Raw genomic sequence first — 21221 nt, forward strand, 5'->3', positions numbered from 1 at the left:
GGCTTTTTAAAGTTCTTTCTGAGTGTTTTCTGGAACAATTAATTCTTTGTTTTTCTTTTATTGAATGACAATAGAACGATTTTTTAAACGATTTTACTCTATCTGTCAAAATCTTACAAACAAATTTTAAGTCGTTAGAAAAGAAAAGACGTTGGGGTAGTTTCTGATAAAATTTTTAAAAATATAAAGAAAAGAAGCAGAATCTACCCCAATACATTTTCTTTTGTTTTCTTACAATTCATCAGTTATAAGATTTCTTGCATTCTGAGAAAAATCTTACACAATTTTGACATTTTATTTCTTACATTAATCGTGTTTTTAATAAAAAAAATGATTTTTCAGAACTTTTTAAACACTTTTCTCTCTATTTCCTGGAACAATAAATCCCTTGTATTTCATTTATTAGAACGATTTAAAAATATTAACTGTCAAAATCTTACAACCTCTTTCAAGTTGCTAGAAAAGAAAAGATTTTTATCAGAATCGACCTCAAATTTTATGAGAAAAATGCACATATTTCCATTAAAAAACTGAACTAAAAAGATTTAATAACTCTTTACATAAACTCTGCACAAGTTTTTGCAATTTTTAAGCAAGAAACATTATCAAATATTATGCAAAAATTCAAATAAAATCAATATAAAGCAATGTTGCGTTACAATTTGAGCTCAGTGTTGATTCAAAAGACATTGATGGAATGGCGGGAAAGGAAGATTTGTCGTGGTGGCAGAAAGTTCTTTTGCAAATTATTACATCTGGACCCAAACTCAGGCACTTGGCTATTGTAATGGATGGCAATAGGCGATTTGCACGGAAACTCCATCAGGATCCGGTTTATGGGCATTTAATGGGTAGCCGAAGATTCTTCCGTATCCTGGAAATGGTTCAATTTGTTGGCATCACCGAGTTGACCGTTTATGCATTCAGTGTGGAGAATTTCCGACGACCTGCCGCGGAACTTACGCCATTTATGGACGCCATGTTGGTGCTTCTGCAAGAAATGCTGGACGGCGTTGAGGAGTACAGGACAAGGGGGATTCGTCTCCGGTTCATTGGTGAACTGAAGATGTTTAGTCAGGAGCATCAGAGGTTTGCTGAACTCCTCGCCGATGCCACAGCAGATCAAACGAAGTTCCGGTGCAATTTCGCCGTTGGCTACACGTCGCGCATTGAGATAGCTCAGAGTATTAGGAATGTTGCTGAGAGAGTCCAAAAGGAGGAAGTTGCTGTGGATGATGTGGATGACGTGGCAGTTGAGAGATTTCTCTACACGCATGGAGGACAACCCGTTGACCTCATAGTTCGAACATCTGGAGAATCTCGACTCAGTGACTTCCTTCTGTGGCAGAACAACACAGCAGTGTTGCACTTCAGCAGAGTTCTTTGGCCTGACTTTGGAGCTCTTCGCTTCATTGAGGCCATTTTGCATTACCAATTTGCAGTCAAGTGTCGAGATTTTGCAGAATACCGCCGAAAGGATCGCAGCTATATGCTCAAAAGTAGTGTTGGATGCAAGGAGACATTTATGTAGAAGTCATAGTTTGGTTCCCGGTAGATCATCGGTAGGTCCCGCTTAATTGCAATATAACTCTCATCAGCTATCCTGAAGGATTTCTTCACCTTTTTAGCACTTTTCTGAACACTTTTGCGCGTCTGAACGAAAAATTTCCTCACTCTCTTCACCCATTTGCTCATCCTTCCACTTTAATTCTCTGCACTGAGATGCTTCCACACGAGAACTAAACGCAAATGTGAGTCAAATTCATGTAAATTCAGCCATTCGAGGTGAATTAAATAATAAAACTTATTTTGAAGACTTTAAGTGTTTATCGCTTCCTCAAAGAGAATCTTTTTGTGGGGAAATGTAGAAAATTAAATAAAAAAACACTTCATGTACTCATAAAGCATGGAAATAAAAAGAATAAGAAAAGAAATACAATGTGCTTTGAACTTGAGGGTATTTAACTTATTTTCAATTGAGCTCTTGTATGAAAATTTACATAGCCCCTTCTTACAAACTTTAGCAAACTATTACAAGCTTGTTTATTTTTATTTGTATCTTTTAAAATAAAAGACATTCTTTTAAATGAGAATCAACAAAATTTATTCATTTTTTTATCATTATAAGAAGACAACAAAGTATTATTTAATTACATACTGATCCGCCACCATGTCCATCCGTAGGCGACGTCGAAATCTTTTCCAACATTTCTTAAATATCGGTTAGGGCGGGATTACTCTTTTTGCATTCTTCCCACGAGTTGTGTTCAAAAATTCCCAGCCTAAAGGTTTTGTGGAGCTTCCTGAATATTCCGGCAATCTGCTACTTTGTCGGTTAGCAGTGAAGTTTCTCCTTACTAGGTGCACAGATGAAAATAAAACTTAAGTCGCTGTCCAAGGAACTCCTCAATCATCTCGTTATCACGTTATCTATAAATAAATAAAAAAAAGGATGTTTAATTCAAGGTTAATGCCATTCATGATTGAGGTTGTATTGAAATATCTTACCATTTAATGACATAGATGCCCCAGGAACTTCAAACTGTACGCACAAGGTATACAGTTGGGAAATCTTTATGTAATCATTAATAATTTTCACAAAATATCCATTTTATCGTTTTTTTTAAACACCTTCCTTAAACGGCGTCACTCTAATTAAACTTTAACAAAATAACAAACTTTTTCAAAAAAGTTTGATAAAGCTTGTAAATGCACCAAAATACAAACTTTTGAACAAACTTTATCAAAAATGTTTGTTAATGTTTGATTTTATAAACAAACCAGCATACAAACATTTTTGTAAAGTTTGTAAAAAGGTTGTTCTTCCAAATTTATTAAAATTTGTTTGCAAAAATTTGTAAAATGTTTGTTAAAGCTTGTACTTTTTTGTATTTTTTCCTCAATTTACAAACATTTTACAACCAATAATCTCTAAATACAAATTATGTTTGTTAAATTCCATATTTACCTCCAAAGTAATATCCTTTAACAAACTTTGACAAACATCGCTACAAACTATTTTTTTCAGAGTAAATTTAAAAGAAAGGGAGAGAGCTTAAAGCAAGGAAGCTTTTATTTTTTCATTTCAAAATCACAGCAGTAGTGACTGAAAAATAAAGAAAAATAATTCTTTACAAAAATTACTCAAAAGTGAAAAATTAAATTTTTGATAAAAGTTAAAGAAAAATCTCATCACGATGGCACCAAAAGATGATCTTTACACCTTGATTGATACGGCGCTCAGTCTAAATAATATTGTGGATTATAAATCGCTGCACAGTTTGCTTCACAAAATTGTCGATCTTTTGGGAAATGAACAATCAACTCAAGGGAGTCACAAATGGGCAGATTCATTTGCTCAAGAAACACCATTAGCTGGAGGAAAATCAATTGCTGAAGAAAAATCAATTTCCACAAATAAAAGCCTCAATTTGACGGAATATAGAGAGAATTTGGAATCATTAGAAAAGAGAATAAGTATCTTGGAGACGAGATTAATACTAAAAGAATCAATGTCTCCCAACATTCCAAAGCATTCAATCCAACCCCTCTACTACTCTACGAATTCTTTCGATGATAGTGATCCCTCAAAGGAAGCAAGTTTGAAGGCATTTGAAGCAATTAATCAATCTGATTTGCATTCTCCATGGATGTCAGACAAGGACAAAGACAGCACGGATATAGATTTGATGCAAACGAGTACTCCACCTAACTCCCTCGCTGAAAGTAAAAGCTCCCGGTCATCTGAGTCAACTGAAAGACGATCTGTGGTCTCTTCAATGATAAAGGATTCAATATCTGATAGCACTTCACCTGAATTGATGAATCAAACCAGTAACAATCAACGCCTAGAAGCTCTGGAAAGTAGAATGAATGATGCTGAAATTAAGTACATTGGTTTGCAGGAGGAATTGGCAAAAATAAATTCCTCAAAAGGTGATTCAGATGGCTCCTCTCTCAAGAATATATCCGTTGATAATTTATTAAATTCATCGCGTAAATTGTTGTATTTAATTTCCAAATCATTCAGCTTTATTTTCACTTCTTCTGTGCCCTCATGCTCGAAACTTTCAGAAGCTTCAACCGATGATCGAAAGTTTCGAGCATGAGGGCACAGAAGAAGTGAAAATAAAGCTGAATGATTTGGAAATTAAATACAACAATTTACGCGATGAATTTAATAAATTATCAACGGATATATTCTTGAGAGAGGAGCCATCTGAATCAATCTATATAACTGCAGATAGCATATCACCATCTGTTGCTACAACAAGGACTACAATGCAATCTACTGCCTCAACTGTGAATACTGACCATTCATTAAGCACCTCGTTGGGAGTACAAGAGGAACAGCAATCATTAGCTGAAACTAGAAGTCATGCTGATGCCATTGGGACTTGTCTGGAGAAAAGGCTGAATGATCTGGAAATTAATTACAAAAATCTCCAGGAGAAATTAGCAGTAACAGATTCAATTCAAGAAAAACTGCAAGAGAAATTATCAATGGGTGCATTTGAGATTATCCTTCATAAATGCAGGGATACAGCTAGAAAGATGGAAGATAGAGGACGAACTGAGAGAATTGCTTTCAATGCAAAAGTAGAACATTTTTCGCAAAAACTTGCCACACTTGATGCAACAATGATGGAACAAATAGATCATCTGAAGAATCTCTTAGCTGATCAACTTCTACAGCTTGAGGGAAGAATTCGAAGAATGAAGATGATTTTCGAAGATCAAGGTAGGATTTTATGTAATTTCCGGGAATTTATCTTTATTTTATTCTTTCTTTTCAAATTTCTTCTTTCAGATCCTTGTAATGCAGCTGGTGGAAAGAATAAAGTCTTGGGAGGCTTAGCTTGCATCTCATGCAATAGGAACGTCACAATGCGCCTTAATGAGCAACAATGCCTCAGCACAGTTCTAGCTAAACCCCTGTCAAGAACAACCCAAGGATGCCCAGAGAAGACAAACAAGAAATTTGAGAAGAAAAATTTCAAATAATTTTCGAGAAGGTGAAAAGCGTTTAGCTGGTGGAAAACACACGATAATTTCCTCATCGGATAGACAATCCCATATGAGTATGCGGAGTGAAATTAAGACTATCTTCCAGTGATGCTGTTATCAGGAAAATCGGGAAAATCAAAGAAATTTATTTCTAGTAAATTTGTACAAAAAATCTGAATAAAAAAATTCTAAAATTCCTAAAAACTTATACTATTTTTTTTAATATCTGAAACTTGGTTTTAGATCAACTTTCAAATTTTTGATTTTTAGTCGAGATTATTTTAAATCCTAAAAAACAAAAAAAAATTTAATTTTTGGATTTTAAAATTCAAACTTTTTTCTAAAAATAAAATTTAAACTCTCACTGTAAGCTCATCCTAATTCACTTTTTCGAATATTATACCTTTAGGTAAACTCAGCAGTTACTTAGGGCTGTAAGATTGATTTCTGTTTCTTATTAATAATTGGAATTTTGGCAGTATACCAAAATCGAGATCAAAATAAAGGACGGCGGCCATCTTGGATTGAGAAAATATGACAAAATGCAATTTTTCACAACCGGAAGTCTCTGTCTGTTACTGGCAGGGGGTAACTTAGTCATGATTTGACTGCACCGCGAGTGGCAAGAGTGGCAAATTGCACTAGAGAAATTGCAAAAGAGTGGCAGAGTGGCAAAAAAGAGTGGCAGAGGGGCAAAAGTGGCACAATGAGTGGCAAAAATGACTTAAAGAGTGGCAGAGTGGCAAACAAGTGCACCGCGAGTGGCAGAGTCGGATACCCCCTGGTTACTGGTTTTCAAGTTATAAGTCAAAGTGTTGACCATGGGCAGACTGGCACCATTTTTGTAATGTGTGATGTTCACAACGTTCTTTTTGACAGCTTGAGCCTGATCTGACAATTTAGGATTTTTCGACTGGGGCCGTGTTATTTGAGTAACTAAGGATTATAAGGAATTAGGCAGGTTTAATGCTATTTTCATGCGTGTCTTTTGAAAACATTCGATTTCGGCTTAACCCAGAGCAGTTAATCAGGGACCAATTGAACCAAAAGTTATTGATTACATAAAACGTTGGGAAAGTTTCCTTCAGAGCGTACACCTGGATTGACCGAGGTCGTCATCCGCGCGCTACGGATGAAAATAGAAGAAGAAAAATCCACAGGGAAAGCCCAAGTCTTTGGAGCTCTGATAATGGACAAGATGGCGTTGAGGCGCACCCCTTCTTGGTCCAACTCAAAAAAAATATCGGCTATGAGGATTATGGCGACACAGGCGTGGCCGGCCAAGGAAAAGTCGCAAGTTTATGGATGAGGAGATCTCGCTCACAGAGGGGGAAGAACAGATCTCGGTCAGGGAAGAGTTGCAAAAGAAGCTCTGGTATTCATGGTAAGCGCTATAAATGGGAAGTGGAAAATTCCTATCGATTCTTCCTGACAGCTGGCCTGACTGGCCAAGAAAAGTAGCAGCTCACCCAGGAAATCCTCATTGCAATACCAAGCGTTGATATAAAAATCATCGCTTTTACGTTCGATGGACCTACATCCAACGTAGAGCTTCTATTGTATGTGAATACAGTTCGAGAGTCAGTCTCCCTCCAACAGTCAGTGCGAGAGGACGTGTCAAAATATTAATTGATTGTCGTGAAATATATTTCGACGTTCCCGAAGATTATGAACCATATTCCTGTGTTAAAAGATAGGACTATGGTTCATAATCTTTGGGCACGTCGATTTGTTAAGTTGTGCCCCAAATCAGTGTTGGAATTGCTCAAGATTTTGGTCAAAGAGCAAGAGATAATGAATGCTGTTAAAACCGTTAAAACCGAACAATTCGCAATTAAAACCAAGTTTGATTTCTTGCTTAAGGAGCAAGAGGGTGAGTTTTTTTTTACATGTTAACTGCTCAGTTTTTACGCTATGAAGCCAAGAAATTGTGTGTAGGTTAAAAGATGTGTAAAAAATTCCTTTTTTTTTCTTAAAAAAAAACAGGCCTCATTCACTCAAACACCATTCAGAGCGTAACGAATTTTTTCTTTTGAATATTTTTACGAGCCAATTGTGAAAATGGATCAACAATCTATTGCAAACCAAGGTAAAAAGGAAGAAAATCCTCCCAAGGAGATTGCCCAGGATGGGGCTGAAACTGCACCTGTGGCGGCAACACCAGTACAAACGCCAAGAGGAAGTCGTGCATTCCGAAAGAGGATGAGAGGGGCGTCCAGGGGGCGGATGAGCATATCTCGCTCACAGAGGGGGAAGAAGAGATCACGGTCCCAGAGGGGAGGGATGAGCAGATCTGGCTCACAGAAGCGGAACAAGCATTAGATGACAAAAATCCTAATTTTGGGAAATTAATTAAAATAATTTGGAATATTTCATAAAAAAATTATTGTATCAATAAATTATTCTGTAATTAAAAATCCATTAAAACTAAATTCCTCTTGACTTTCATTTCAATTGGTTTCTTAGAAATTATTCCTATTCGTTCAAAATCTTTGCAGGTTTAAGGAGCATAACAGAAGGAAAACTTCCTTTGCATTGAAATGTGGGAAAATCAGTTAAAGCTTTAAGTTCGCAGCTTAATTTTCTTTAAAATTTGAATATTTTTAATAATGAGAAGGAAAGCAATGAACAGTTCTACTTCTATATTCTATTCTTATTTGACGAAAAAGTGAGTTTTGTCATGAATTAGCTTACTTATACGCCCCTTGAGGTGTTTTTCACAGGTGCAAAAGCTATTGAACTCTCAATAGAATGTGGAATAAGGCCACAACACGGAGTCCAATCTGGCTGGTATGGCCACTGAGTGGGAGACAAACTCCACCGGCTTGAGGCTTCCGTTGACGCAACCTGTGAGGTGGGGCGAATTTTCTTGAGATTGAATTTCCTTCAGCCACAGTGAGGCTTCTTCACGATAAATGTCTCTCACTCAGCTGTGAGCCCCAAATTACACGACAGTCACAGTGCCACACATCATTCCGAGTGTTCTTTTTTTCTATCACTTCTCCTCTCTATTTAACTAATGATTTAATTAAAATCGCGATCTTAAGGTTGTTAAATAAAAGACACGATAAGAAACTTGATTGTTGTGCCTTTAAGTGGTCTTTTTTCTTTGTTTGTTATGCGAAAGCTCAATCAGTCGCACCTTTACACCAAAGCTATCATGTGCTGCTTGTTTAGTTTGGTGGCAACAGTGTCGGTGATTTGCAAAGAATCTTTCACATAATTCATCCTTTTAATCTCCTCATCAAGTTAAAGGAGCAAAAAAAAATTCAAAATTTAACGAACTTTTAGTGAAATTCTTTAAATCTCTCAAGTTTTGTGAAGAAGAATGTTTAGCAGTTGTTGGCATATCCACTGGGGTGTATTGTTAATTTGTAACGAAGCACCAGTGCAGAGTAATTAGCGATTGGACTAAATTCCTCGATTTGGTCCACTTCCATCGACCCTTCGATTAACACAGATTTCAATTGCCATCCAATTTGTGCTGGACTCCATTTGTGCAATCTCTGGCATCTCAATCCGCGTTGGTTTCCCGCGACGAGTGCACGTCTCAAACAACCAGGAATCCTCTGGTCCGTGACGCAAAGTGAAAGCTCTGCTGGCTCTGCTGTAGTGTCGATGGCATCACATACAAATTGTGCTCTCACTCTCGATGAGAGCCCTTCACATACTTCTGCTGCATCCCCCACAACACCGCAACAGGATGCAACAGCATCAACGGTTAACGTTCAAATTGCGCGCGACCGTTGGGGCAGGGACATTGAGTTCCTTTTCTCGTGCATTGCTCTCTCCGTGGGCCTGGGCAATGTTTGGCGCTTCCCCGTGATTGCACTCGAAAATGGCGGCGGTGCCTTCGTCATCCCCTACCTCGTTGTCCTAATCTGCGTGGGTAGACCCGTGTACTACCTGGAGATGCTTGTGGGACAATTTTCAAGTCGTGGCGCCATTCGTGTCTTTGACTTCTCACCCCTTTTTCGTGGGATCGGCTACGGACAGGTCCTGGCAACGGGCTTCGTAACAACCTACTATGCCTCCATTATGGGCATAACACTGCGCTACTTCTTTGCATCCCTCACAACGGATGAGCTTCCGTGGAATAAGTGCAAACCGTCGTGGAATGATTCTCAAGTCATTTGCATTGATTCGAGATTGAAGAATACTTTTGGGGGACTTTCCTCTGACTCCAGACGGCCAATTACCTCAGCTGAACTCTATTTCACGTGAGTGCTGCATGACTGCTTGTTCAGAAAAACAGACACGTGACTTTAATTACGTTTATTCCATAATAGTTCTGGGTTAAAAAAATTCTACGTAAGGTTTTAAAAAAAAAAAAAAAAACCTTTTTCTTAAGATCATTGGTGTAGCCAGGGCAGGTGTTTGGGTTATTTTAAACACCTTGTATAATCAGGAAGTTTAGGATTTTTCTTTTAAGATCAAAAGACGTAATTTTAGAGGTTTTTTTTTCTATTTTAAAACTTTACGACATCTTTTTCATGCTAAAAAGGCCAATTTTATAGGTTAAAAAACCTTTTTTAAGGAAATTGTAAAACTTCGTAAGAAATGTCAAACGTTAGAAGAAACGTCAAGCATTGGAAAAAACATGAAACGCCGAGGATAGAACTGTCTTATCTCTCAAGTGTTAATTACATAACGTCAATATTTATTCCCCTTTGCTTGATTTGTTGCAATCTTTCTGCTTTAAAAAAAAATGGCCGAATTCATGGACGCTTTTAACCGTTTCCAAGATGGCGAAACAAAAATTAATAACCAACATTCAAAACTAGTCTAATCAAGGGTTGCCTTTGTGTCCTTTAAAAGGACCTCAAAGATATTCTCTGACAAGAATTCTGTTTGCTACAGATAAGAAGGGTGAGATCTTCCTGGAAATGTCGGCAAATCTGGTGTGTCTCAATTTAGAGAGATTAAAAGAAACTTTTCTTAAACTTTCAACGCTTTTTGCGAGTTTTTAGATGATTTGTCTTGAAAACAAAACCCTTATTAACCCTTTTCTAATTTAACCATAACTTAAAAAAATAAACTTAACTTAATTTTTAAAAAACCTAACATAAGTTCTTTACTTTGACTTTCATTCAGAAATGAGATTCTAAAGGAGAAAGACTCAATTGAGGATGGAATTGGTTGGCCTGATATGATCCTCCTGGGTTGTCTCGCACTTTCCTGGACCGTTGTCTGTTTGACGCTTATCCGAGGAGTTAAGTCTTCAGGGAAGGCGTCCTATGTGCTCGCCATTTTTCCCTACATTGTCCTCGGGATACTCCTTGTGCGCGCTGTGACGCTTCCAGGATCAACGGATGGGATTCTTTTCTTCATTACACCACAATGGGAGCAACTTCTTGAGCCAAAAGTTTGGTATTCTGCTGTAACACAGGTCTTCTTCTCCCTCACTGTGTGCTTTGGTAACATCATCATGTACGCTTCCTACAACAGATTTAACCTCAAAATCTCGAGGTTGGTTGAAAAGTCCGTTACTGAAAATTCTTTTCAAAATCTAACGAATGATTTCTTATTCAGGGATGTAAATATAATCACAACAATTGATACAGCAACATCCCTCCTGGCGGGATTTGTAATCTTTGGCATTTTGGGGAATTTAGCTCATGAAATTGGCACTGATGACATTCGATCTGTTGTTCGAGGAGGAGCTGGATTGGCATTCATCTCCTATCCAGATGCTCTGAGCAAGTTTACCTTTGCTCCGCAGGTGTTCTCAGCTCTCTTCTTCCTAATGCTCTTCGCATTGGGCATTGGAAGCAATGTGGGAATGACTTCGTGCATAATGACCGTGATTAGAGATAAATTTCCAACGCTTCACCACTGGAAGGTTGTCCTTGGAATTGGCCTTGTTGGTCTCTGCCTTGGCTCCATCTTTCTCACTCCGGTTCATAAAATTAGGCCTTTGCAAGGTGTCCCTTTATTTCTAATGCTTTATCCATAATTCCTTCCAGGGTGGTCAGTACATTCTCAACCTCGTGGATTTCTTCGGAGCTTCCTTCATTGCTCTCGTTCTAGCTATTTTGGAATTGGTGTCCATTGCATGGGTATACGGAGTTAAGCGTCTGTGCAAAGATGTGGAGTTTATGCTTCATATACGCATAGGCTGGTACTGGAGACTCTGCTGGGGCTTCATAACACCCATCATGATGGCTTGCATCCTCATTTACACAATTGTAAAGCTTGAGCCATTAACGTATCGCGATCAAACTTACCCCACTGCAGCATATGCTGCAGGATGGATTCTCTCGACATTGGGTTTAATGCAATTCCCTCTGTGGGCTCTGTACGCCATTAAAAAGCAGAAAGTTCAGGGAGTTTGGAATAAATTACATTCTGCCCTTCAGCCTAAAGCCAATTGGGGGCCCCTCGATGAGAATCTCCTCCGGGAATATCAGAGCTACACAGCAAAGCATATGCGCGAAAGTGAGCCACATTGGAGGCAAATGAACTTTTTTGAAAAGATAAGAGATAAAATTTTTAATTGAAAAGTTTTTTTATTCTGTACTTTTACAATGAATTTTATTAATAAAAGAAAAAATACAGAAATTTATGATTTTGATAATTTGGAAAATATTGGAATTGTTTGTGAAATCGGTAAAATCGCTTCATAAAAAAATCGTATTTATAGGTTAGTAAACAAATATGTTGTAAACTTTCAATTGAAAATTACATTTCGGTGATAATTAATTTGTAATTTGTAATATTTATTGAAAAATAGTTTGTTTTTACGAAGGCACTACGCTCTAGAGAATTTTTTTTTGGGTATAAAAAAGTAGTTAGGCTCAAATGAAGGGACTACGCGCCTAGCTAAAATCCTGTAATTGAAATGTAATTGAGTAATTAAAATGTAATTGAAACATAATTGAGTAATTGATATAATTGACTTATTAGAATGTAATTGAAACGTTGAGTGATTGAGTAATTGAAGAATTGAATTGTATTTGAGTAATTGAAGTAATTTAGATTGTATTTGAGTAATTGAACTTTCAATTATAATTACGATTACTTTCTAATTACTAATTAAAAATTCAACTACGGTTACATCCTAAGTAATTGTCATTAATTTCAATTACATTTTTTTTTAATCTGTAATTGAAAACTAAATTACCAATTACTTACCATGTACCTATTTGTAATTACTTTCAATTACAATTACATTCTTTAATGTAATCGAAAATTCAATTACAAATTGCAAAGTAATTGTAATTTATTCTTGTAATTGAAGTAATTGTAATTGAAAGTTTACAACCCTGGTTGCCATAACCACAGAAGACTCCCACAAGAACATTCTTCAGGCGTCAAAATCCTGCAATAGAAGAAACCTGAGAGAATAAGGATCAATTCCAATTCCTTAGAATTGGAATCCCAGAAAATCAAAAAGAAACTTGATAATTATTAATTTTTATTTCCATAAAGTAATTTTGCTATAAAGTCTGCTCAAAATTGCTATAAAATAGACCAACAACGCCCTCATCTTCCATAAACGCTTGTGGTGGTGAATTTTAAAAGTTTCTCATTTTATAGCACTTCATGGCGGTCCTGGCTTAACTAATAATAAATTATTCAAGATAGAGTACGCGGTTGGCAGCAATGCCGGCGCATAGACTGAATACTCCTGCTGAGTAAATCACAGCTGATGTGGACCCTGTGAGGCTCACGAGGGCTCCAATGATGAGTGAAACGAAGATTTGTGCGAGGAAGAGTGAGCTGTTGATGATGGCGATATCAGTGCCGAGGCCACGTGCTGCGTCCACCTTCTTCCCATCATCTACCACCATCCCGTCGAATCCTCTAAAACTCTCCTGGGCGTGGTATTGGGCAATAAGAATGAAGGGAACAGTGAAGATGGTGGAGAAGTTTATTCCCGCGAAAACACTCAGCACCAACACATTAATCTTCGTCGGCCACACAGCCAGGCAGATCATTGAGAGACCAAATAGCGATGAGGCGCTAATTAGAATGAATTTGGCGCTAAAAAAAAAGACAAATAAAGTTGGTTAGAATTTTGGCGGGAAATCAGTGAAGAAAAATATCTTGTGACATGTCCCCCGAATCCGTGGATAAAATCCTACAACAAAGAATTTTTTTAGTGTCTCTCCTGTCTCTCTTTGTAATCGATTAGTTTATGGTTTGAATTTTTCATAAATTTCCGCGAAAGTTAAAAAAAAAAAAAAACAAAAGTTTCTCTTTTCAATAAAGATTTTATTCTTTCCTATATCTCTAGCTTTTGTATATGTAGAGACTTTTTGTATGCTAATTCCTCCTTCATTAGTTGAATTTTCTCCTTCTCGAGTTTCAGTTTACTCCTCTCAATGTCAAGTCGTTCAGCTTGAATGCCCCGGATTGCTTTTAGTTCCGTCACAGCAGCTTTTATGCCATCTTTTATGCTATCAAGGGATTCCTGGAATGTCTTGTTGCTCTCTTTTATTGTTTCCAGTGCTTCCTTGCACATCTTTTTTGTTGCACCACCGCCATCTTGATAAAATGGCGGTTCCCAATCATCCTGCTGCTGCTGCGGAGCTTCGCAAAGGGAATCATGACGAGGTGAAGGCTCAAATGAGTATTCAACTGATTCTTCTTCCATCTTCAATGGATCTGAGGGATCTGCCAATGGAATCTTTGATTGATCTTCTTGATCTTCATGAAATTCATCATTCAAACGAGTATCCGTTGTGTCGTGGCAGTCTCCTTCTGTTTTTGTTTGAATTTGAGAACAGTAATCTGGTTTTGTTTGAATATAAGAATGATCATAAGATGTCTTGGAAGCTCTACCAACACGAACGGTCTTCCCGGATTTGTGTTTCAGTTCATTTACACGTTGACGTATTTTGAGTGTTTTCTTCTGCAGTGGTGTCAGGGGCTTATTGCTGTATGCCTTTGATTTTCTAGCCAGTCCATGTCGGACCTTACTTCGTGCTTCAGCAGACAGATCTCTCCAAACCTATGCAACAAGCCAAGATGTGAGCAACAATGCAACTTGTTCAAGTTTTCAAAATAAATATTTACTAGTACACGTACCTTCTTCCAGCCCCTCCAAGGTCTTTCAGGAGGTCCCAATTCATTCAGTTCCCCTCCCAACTTCTCCCACGTTTCATCCGTCATCATTGTGGTTGAATCACGACGAATTCCGGATTCTGCATAACCAGAAGACTCAACGTGTGCCTCAATGAAATCAACAAGATGCTTCATTTGCTTCGATGTGGATCTTATGATGGTTCTGGCAGAAGAATTTATTTACCAATTAATTCTAAAGATTAAGATTACCTCTAGGGGTATATCTGGGATTAACTTACTTTTCAGCTATATTGGCCATATCCTTTATTTTGAGTTTTTTCACTTCATCGGACATTCTCTGTTCAACACTTATTTGTTTTTCTTTCATAATAACATTCTCACATCGAAAAATCGATAAAAGGGTTGTGAAAATTTGGAAAATTTCATGAAATTTTCATTCCTTAATTTGAATTCAGAATCATTGTATGGTTGTTCGATTGAAATCTTTTAATTTAAGAACTTGTTTATAATTTCATTTTTGCCATAAATTAATGAAATTTAAGTTCTTATTTCTGAAAATTTTCAAGCCTTTACTCTTGGCAGCCATTTTGGTAAACTTATTGGAAATAATTTTTCACTTCAACCTCTTGTATAACGGTGGTTACTGAACCGATTTTAACAAAGAAACTATCGTTTGAAAGGTAATTCAATACTCTTTCTAAATTTTATAAAAATAAATATTTGTTAATTTTAAAAATTATTGAAAAACCGAAAAAAATTGATACGACAAATTCTTGAACACGCCAAAATTTTTATCTTGAATTAATCATAATTATCGATAAATTAACCGCATTTTGATAAAAATACGTACAAAACCAATATAATGAACGTCAAGGCGTCTCTGCATCAAAAAATGACCACGAGAGACGCTCAAATTAACCCTTTCTCTTTTTTTGGGTCATACTTATACCAAAACGTGAAACATTTTATTTTTTTAAATTATTTATAAATTTAATTGTTTTTCCAAGTTACAAATGCATCAAATTCACGCAATAGAGGCCAAAGAAGATGTTCTGACTGAGAAATGTCCTCTCAAAGCATCCACAGAATAAATATTGTGATAAAAAGAGCGCATGTTTCAATGTTTCTATGTTTCTCGAGGACGCGCAAGGTTTAAAACAAACTTCTTTGACTCTTTTAGGTCCGCATGACACATAGAATGTAGAAACATGCGATCTTTTCATCGCGATATTTATTCTACAAACTACGGATGCTCTCACAGAGAACATTTCCTTTGCAAGAACGTCTTCCTTCGCATCTTCTTTGATTAAAAAGATCATTTTGGAAAAAATAATTAAATCAATTTAATCCTGTTGCGTTCATTCGGTCATAGGAAGACACGAACGTCAAACATATTATGTAATTTTGTGTTTAAAATACGTTTTTGCAAAGAAATTACCAAAAAAGACGTTTTGCCGGAGAATCTCTGAGGGTAAAATGGCCGCATGTTTCAATGTTTCATGGAAATGCAAAAATATTTTATTGTACTCACCTGAAGATCTTAATGAGCGAATTCATGCCCATTGAGAAGAGAATGCAGGAGAATGCATAGATGGACATGCCCCAGCATCCAAAACGTACACCTGACTCATACAATCCGTATTCCTGACTCTGTGAATCACTTCCTGGATCACCCCGAAACACTGTTTCACCCACAAAATCTGTAAAGTAGAGCGTGTAGCAGACATCACCCATCCACCCGAGGAGACTGACTGTGCAGAGAATTTTAATAGACGCTGGCATCCGTAGGATACTTTTGATGTAAGCCCCAAAGGAGATTTTTCTCCTTTCACTCTGAATTCGTTGAATGTCCTTACAGGACGGTATAGGCTTTTAGAGAAGATGCAACAACAACAAAAAATGAATCATACGGTAGGAAGACGTTTGAAAAAATCTCATTACAACGTACCGAACAGACTGGTTGATCTTCCAAGACAGGTAATGGTACCTCCCGGAAGGTGGTGAGGGTAAGTAGAGCAGAAATGGTGAAGATTACAGCCACAACGGCAAAGACAGTTGAAATGTTTCCACCGAGATGGTGTGTCCAGCTGAGGGATTCCCAGTCATAGGCACTCATGGCATAGCCCAAGAAGCTCCCAATACCCGACATGATGGAAAATGTACTAAGGGCACGAGTATGATCTGCTGGAAGGCACATATCCAGCAGGTAGGCTCTCGATGGGGTCTGGCAGTTGTCTGCACTGAAGTCCAGTACGATAGTTCCGAGAACAGTGCAGAAGATTATCCACGGATTGAGACTTGAGGATTTCTCTATTTTTACTGGCATTGTAACCCATTCAAGCCAGAGACCAATTTTGGCGCCATGTGGAACAAGGATCAAGCCCAAGAGAAGTAATACTGACAGGAAAATCATAAGAGGTCTCCGGCGTCCCAGTGCAAGGCGACACTGATCCGTCAGGGGACCAATTAGGGGAGAACAGATGATACTCAAGCAAGCCGATAAGCTCCATACCATCGTCATGTACTAGAAGATTTTTTTAAGAAGAATATTAAGAATAAATTTAGAACTTTTTTCAGTTAATAAATTTACTTTTATTATTTCTTTCTGATTTGTTTGGAATCTCTTATCTGATAAGAACTGCAAAACCCCTAAAATTTGGCAATTTTTAGTACAAGACGAAACAGTTCTTAATTACAAACGCTTCAGACGCCTTAACCAAATCCTCCATTTTGAATTGTAAGTCTTGTAATCAGTAAGGGTATAAAATATTGACGCAAAATTTGTTTTATTTTTGACAAATCATTACCGCCTTTCCTAGTTGATCCCAGTCAAAATGGGAAATGAAAAGTTTGTTTAACGAAGATTCTTAAAATGTTCTATTTATCGTCAATTTCGATCTTTAATTTGTGAATTTTTCATTGATCGATTCAAGAAGTTAGGAAAGCATCATTGGCATCGCCAGTTTGACAATTTCCCAAGAATTGACAAGAAAATCAATCAACGTTTTTAATGGCGACTCTGATAACAGTTTTTGACAATTAATCTATCAAATTAATTAAAGCTCTTCTAAATTTTTCATCCATTTTTTTTTAAATTAAAAACATTTTATTTCGACAAAAAGTAGACTAAAACTTATTTGAATTTTGAGTTAGAAAGGATCAGATTAATGAGTTTTTTCTTATGGGATTTGACATGATTGAAGATGTGAAAACTGTCAAGAAAAAATTTGCTCAATTGACAGAATAAAATGAATGAGTTTTGACTAAATCTGCATAATTTCCTTTAGAGGATCAAAAATTCTGATGTAGAGCTTTGCTTAAGAACCTTAAATTTTTCTCCCAATAGAATAGTTTTTCTAAATCCCCCAAGTATTAAGTACATATAAGAATATTATAAAAACTTACAACAAAGTAACTAAAGCAAGTTATTAAGTTAGTTCACACTATAACTTTATCGCCATTTAAATCGACAGCTACAAGAGAAAGAACACGTGTAATAGGGACTTAATGAGCCGTATCGGAATTTAAGTTATAATCGCCAAAAGTGCATCAATTAACAGATATTTATTTCCGCTTCCAACGAAATATTTTTTAACTCTTTTTTTTTTCTTTTGCAAAGTTCCAACATTTTGTTGTTTTGAGAATCACTCTCTCCACGTCCTCATGAGTCGTTCAAGTTCAATGCTTGCAGTGTTTATTGCAGCGCAAACGATGACCTAGTAACTCGAAAACTTTTGCCTTTATACCCCGAACACTTTATTTATTTATATAGATTTACTAATCTAATCAATTCTTTGAACAAATATAAATTCACCTAAAACCTTCTTAATAAAAGTAATTTATTTAATTTCCCACTTAAAGAAAATTGTCTTTCCAATAAAGGAAAAATTTCTTATCAGATTCTTTATTTTTCTTGTTGTTATTTGTATTTACGTTTGCACTTCACGAGAAAGGAGATAAATAAATAGAATTCCCAACCACGTGCTTAAATAAATTGCTGTAAAAAACTGCAATGAAAACGACATGATTGAAATGAAAAAGAGAAGAGACAAAAATTGATCATTCAAGACGTAATTCTAAGTCGTAAATTAAAATGTGACCATCATTTGACGCTACGATGGTGTTACAAATAATGTTGGTAGAACAAAATATAGGTAGGAAATCTTTTTCAGTATTGAGGTGTAAGAAAAAGTCTTTGGCTTCGTATATAATTTTAGAGAGAATAGGAAAAAATTTATTTGAATTTTTGCCTTAGTTTATGGAATATGAAAGACGTTAGGAGTTAGAAAACATTAAGAATTCAGATAGTTCAGGTTTATCTTTTCGAGACAAGAAAAATGTTTCTAGGACAGTTACACGAAAAAAAGAATTTTCAAATTCAAAAAAATAAACGTCAAACGTAAGAAAAAGGAAATGTCAAATAATGTTAAAACGGCATAGATAAATCGTGAAAATTTGTTATCAGGGTCGTTAAAATAAGAACGTAGAATATTCTCAATATTTATAAACCTGGACATGAATTATTCTGTAAGAATGAAAAACTCCCGTGATAAACTCCTGAAGGCTTTAGTGCTTTAAAAGAAACGTGAAAACCGGGAAAATCTTACGGGAGTTTATCACGAGAGTTTTTCACTCTTAGAGAATACAGCCCCTGGACATCTAATTTATTCTAATAACTCCTTCGACGTGTCTTTAAAATTGAAAAAAGCTATAAAACCTTCCTCCGTAAATAGAATTCTAACTCCGCCCCTGCTTTTTACAACGATCAACAAGATATTTCAAACATTTTCAGAAGACTTTTCTAAATAAACTGCATAAAGTCCTTTAAGGACATTTTTCTATATTTTTCAAAGATTTTTAAACTGTGTTTTGAAGTTTTTTTCAAAGTCTTCCATATGGGGATTTAATTTCCTCAGAAAGAAGTTAAAGAATTACTACACTTTGAAATTTGAAGAACATTAAATTTTCTCGTGAGACATGCTTCACTTTCAATTCTCAATTCATAAAATTAACTCACTTTATGATGAATTCCAATATTCAGCAAAATTGGTGACACGAATGCCGTTTCGGCGGAATAAGCTAATTCAATTCCCATCATAATACACGAAAGACGCATCAATTCCCAAAGACTTTTCTTCCTGAAACACATACACAAAATTAAAAAAAAAGATCCTTTTTAATGCATTTTAGGGATTTTCTTTAGTAGGTTTCTAACTCTACCGAGAAATGTGGGAGAAATTATCCTTTTTCACTGCATCGTCTTTTCCGCGCCACGCAAGTTTTGACATTGCCCTGAGGAAGGTCCATTTGATCCTCGAAAGATTCATCACTATCACCACAAAACTCCTTTATCCAACACTAACACACACATTTATACAACCACCAAGTAAAAGCAACACGCGGTCACGGAGGGAAAATAAGAAAATTTACACCGATCGAGCTTTTCCAACGGCCGCATATAAAATCGTGTGAACGACACCCAATTGAGGAGCTAACTGACTACATATTTGTAAATTTTCACAAATTAAACTCAAGCACCGGGGCAAATTGAAACGTGAAGCCTCCTCCCCCTCCCCGCTCATTTACACTAAGCCCGCATTTGAGTGCGTTTTTTCGCGATGACCTCGCGTGGGTCGTCCCCACACCACGCCGGAGGGGATGGGGGCATAGTGAGGAAAAGCGCGACATCACTTTCCCAATCTGTGGGAGAATCTTTGCACGGAAAAAAAATGCGCGCCAAGATCTTTTTGATAATATATAGTTGACGACACATCTTCTCCCCAGAAATCCACATTAAATTATCACGTTGAACGCGATGCAATCTCACTCAATCATTCATTGAAAGTGTTGTAAGTTGTAGGAAAAAATTTCCCGATTTTCCTTTGTCCACGGAATATTCTGGGAATTTTCCTGTGACTGATATATTTTTTGTACAATGTTTAAGCTCTCTAATTTGAAGGTTTCTAAAGGTTTTTCTTTGATAGAAAAGCAGAAAATCTCAGGATTTTTTTTTTAAATTTATTAAATGGACTGAATCCGTTTAACCGTCTTGTCGTTTTCAAAATTCGTTTAAGTAAAAAATCCATTAACGGCCGTTGAAAATTTGTGAAGAAAATTTCGAAAACGCAACCAAAGAACAAAAGCACTTCTTATTTGTTAACTAACGACGTTTCGTTAAATTTATTGACATCCTCCTCAGGCTAGAAGCAAGTACAGAGCACTTATGTCACAAAAACAGGAGAAAAAGAATGAGAAAACCAACGTTAAACAAAACATTACTGTGAGCATTTCTTTGAAAAAACATTAAAATATTCTAGCACTAAAATACCTTAACTTAAAACTGAGAAATCAAAGGAATTTCCAGCGTTCTCTTTGCTAGTTGATGAGCTACAGCGGCATTTAACTGTTTAGCCGTTTTCAATAATCGTTTGGCCGTTTAGTCGTTATCAAACGCCGTTTAAGATCAATTTAACACTCGGAGGACTTTACTGGTACTTGCTACCAATTTGAACCCAATAATCGTCACAGAATAAAATCTATTGGACCTATCTCGATGAATTTAGCATCTATGTGTAGGGAATTTTAATTACTTTAAGATAGCAGAAAGAAAATCTCGAGAAAAGTCTTTTCTTTGGAAGATAATTGAGGTCAAAGTCAGAATCCAACGTGGAGGATCAAATTGGTAATAACTACCAGTCAAAATCCCATACATTTTAGCCATTGTTTTGAGGTTATGTTTCCCCGTATTTCCCCAAATCAAGATCTCTTGTTCACTTTTTCTCGGTGAAAATCACTAATTTGGACTAATTTTATTGCCGGAAGTAACTGAAAAGTTACTTGAAGAATCAAAGTTAGTGATGATTTAGGCGCAATAATAAATTATGCAAAAATGCAGCTAAAAAAGTCATTTGAATTGGCAATTTTGCATCGATTCGACGCAATTTTTTTTAGTGGCGATTTTCTCAATTAAATATTTAGTAATTAGATGCAGGAATGCTTGAAGGAGATTGAGAATTAGTGAAACTATCGATCCTTGTTCAATAAACTGATTAATAATTAATTATTGAGCATATTTTATCAGCTGGTACTTATTACCAATTTGATCCTCCGCGTTGTGCCAAATGTTGGGTCCTCCAAGTGTTAAATGTTTTCAAATTCCGTTTAATCGTTTAGCCTCTTCAGCA

At 36.4% G+C, this 21221-nt stretch overlaps 5 protein-coding genes across 7 annotated transcripts in view; 2 read left to right on the forward strand and 3 right to left on the reverse strand.

Annotated features, from left to right (window-relative positions):
- Positions 1-21221, forward strand: part of LOC129795035 (probable asparagine--tRNA ligase, mitochondrial) — a 1173171-nt gene that overhangs the window by 265936 nt on the left and 886014 nt on the right. The gene's annotated exons all lie outside the window — the stretch shown is intronic.
- LOC129794972 (mucin-2-like) overlaps positions 1-21221 on the reverse strand; it is an 826140-nt gene that overhangs the window by 53963 nt on the left and 750956 nt on the right. The window lies entirely within an intron of this gene.
- Positions 722-8073, reverse strand: LOC129795097 (uncharacterized). Its single transcript, XM_055836133.1, has 2 exons — positions 7702-8073; positions 722-1739 (listed from the first exon to the last, which is right to left on the reverse strand). Exon 2 carries the CDS (start codon positions 1427-1429, stop codon positions 845-847), a length of 585 nt encoding a protein of 194 aa, XP_055692108.1. The 5' UTR covers positions 1430-1739; positions 7702-8073; the 3' UTR covers positions 722-844.
- LOC129795002 (sodium-dependent nutrient amino acid transporter 1-like) overlaps positions 8006-21221 on the forward strand; it is an 899230-nt gene continuing 886014 nt past the window's right edge. The window contains exons 1-4 of one of the 2 annotated variants that reach the window (XR_008751097.1): positions 8006-9227; positions 10102-10476; positions 10540-10906; positions 10974-11603. Coding sequence is in view for 1 of the 2 variants with exons in the window: in XM_055836005.1 (XP_055691980.1) it covers positions 8626-9227; positions 10102-10476; positions 10540-10906; positions 10974-11507 (1878 nt within the window). In the remaining variant the exon portion in view is untranslated. Of the gene's footprint in view, positions 9228-10101; positions 10477-10539; positions 10907-10973; positions 11878-21221 lie in introns of those variants that run through there. The other variant, XM_055836005.1, reaches the window with a different exon arrangement.
- On the reverse strand, positions 12408-19647 carry LOC129795022 (proton-associated sugar transporter A-like). 2 transcript variants are annotated; one of them, XR_008751098.1, is made up of 7 exons: positions 19258-19647; positions 19055-19175; positions 15986-16561; positions 15569-15906; positions 14316-15502; positions 14041-14239; positions 13204-13963 (listed from the first exon to the last, which is right to left on the reverse strand). XR_008751098.1 is itself a non-coding variant. In XM_055836030.1 (5 exons), exons 1-5 carry the CDS (start codon positions 19362-19364, stop codon positions 12582-12584), a joined length of 1554 nt encoding a protein of 517 aa, XP_055692005.1. In that variant the 5' UTR covers positions 19365-19630; the 3' UTR covers positions 12408-12581. The 2 variants fall into 2 exon arrangements, 1 of the variants encoding a protein (XP_055692005.1); XM_055836030.1 differs by lacking the exons at positions 13204-13963; positions 14041-14239; positions 14316-15502 and adding an exon at positions 12408-12993 and having other exon boundaries at positions 19258-19630.

Source organism: Lutzomyia longipalpis, chromosome 4 (genome assembly GCF_024334085.1).
Source record: "Lutzomyia longipalpis isolate SR_M1_2022 chromosome 4, ASM2433408v1".
Lineage (NCBI taxonomy): Eukaryota > Metazoa > Arthropoda > Insecta > Diptera > Psychodidae > Lutzomyia > Lutzomyia longipalpis.

Coding starts and splice junctions, on each gene's coding strand:
- LOC129795097 (XM_055836133.1), bottom strand. CDS start 1,429: ATGCAAAATGGCCTCAATGAAGCGAAGAGCTCCAAAGTCAGGCCAAAG.
- LOC129795022 (XM_055836030.1), bottom strand. CDS start 19,364: ATGAATCTTTCGAGGATCAAATGGACCTTCCTCAGGGCAATGTCAAAA. Junction 15,907..15,985: donor AAGATCAACCAGTCTGTTCG/GTACGTTGTAAT, acceptor CTTCTCTAAAAG/CCTATACCGTCCTGTAAGGA. Junction 12,994..15,568: donor TCGCTCATTAAGATCTTCAG/GTGAGTACAATA, acceptor CTTTTTTTTTAG/CGCCAAATTCATTCTAATTA.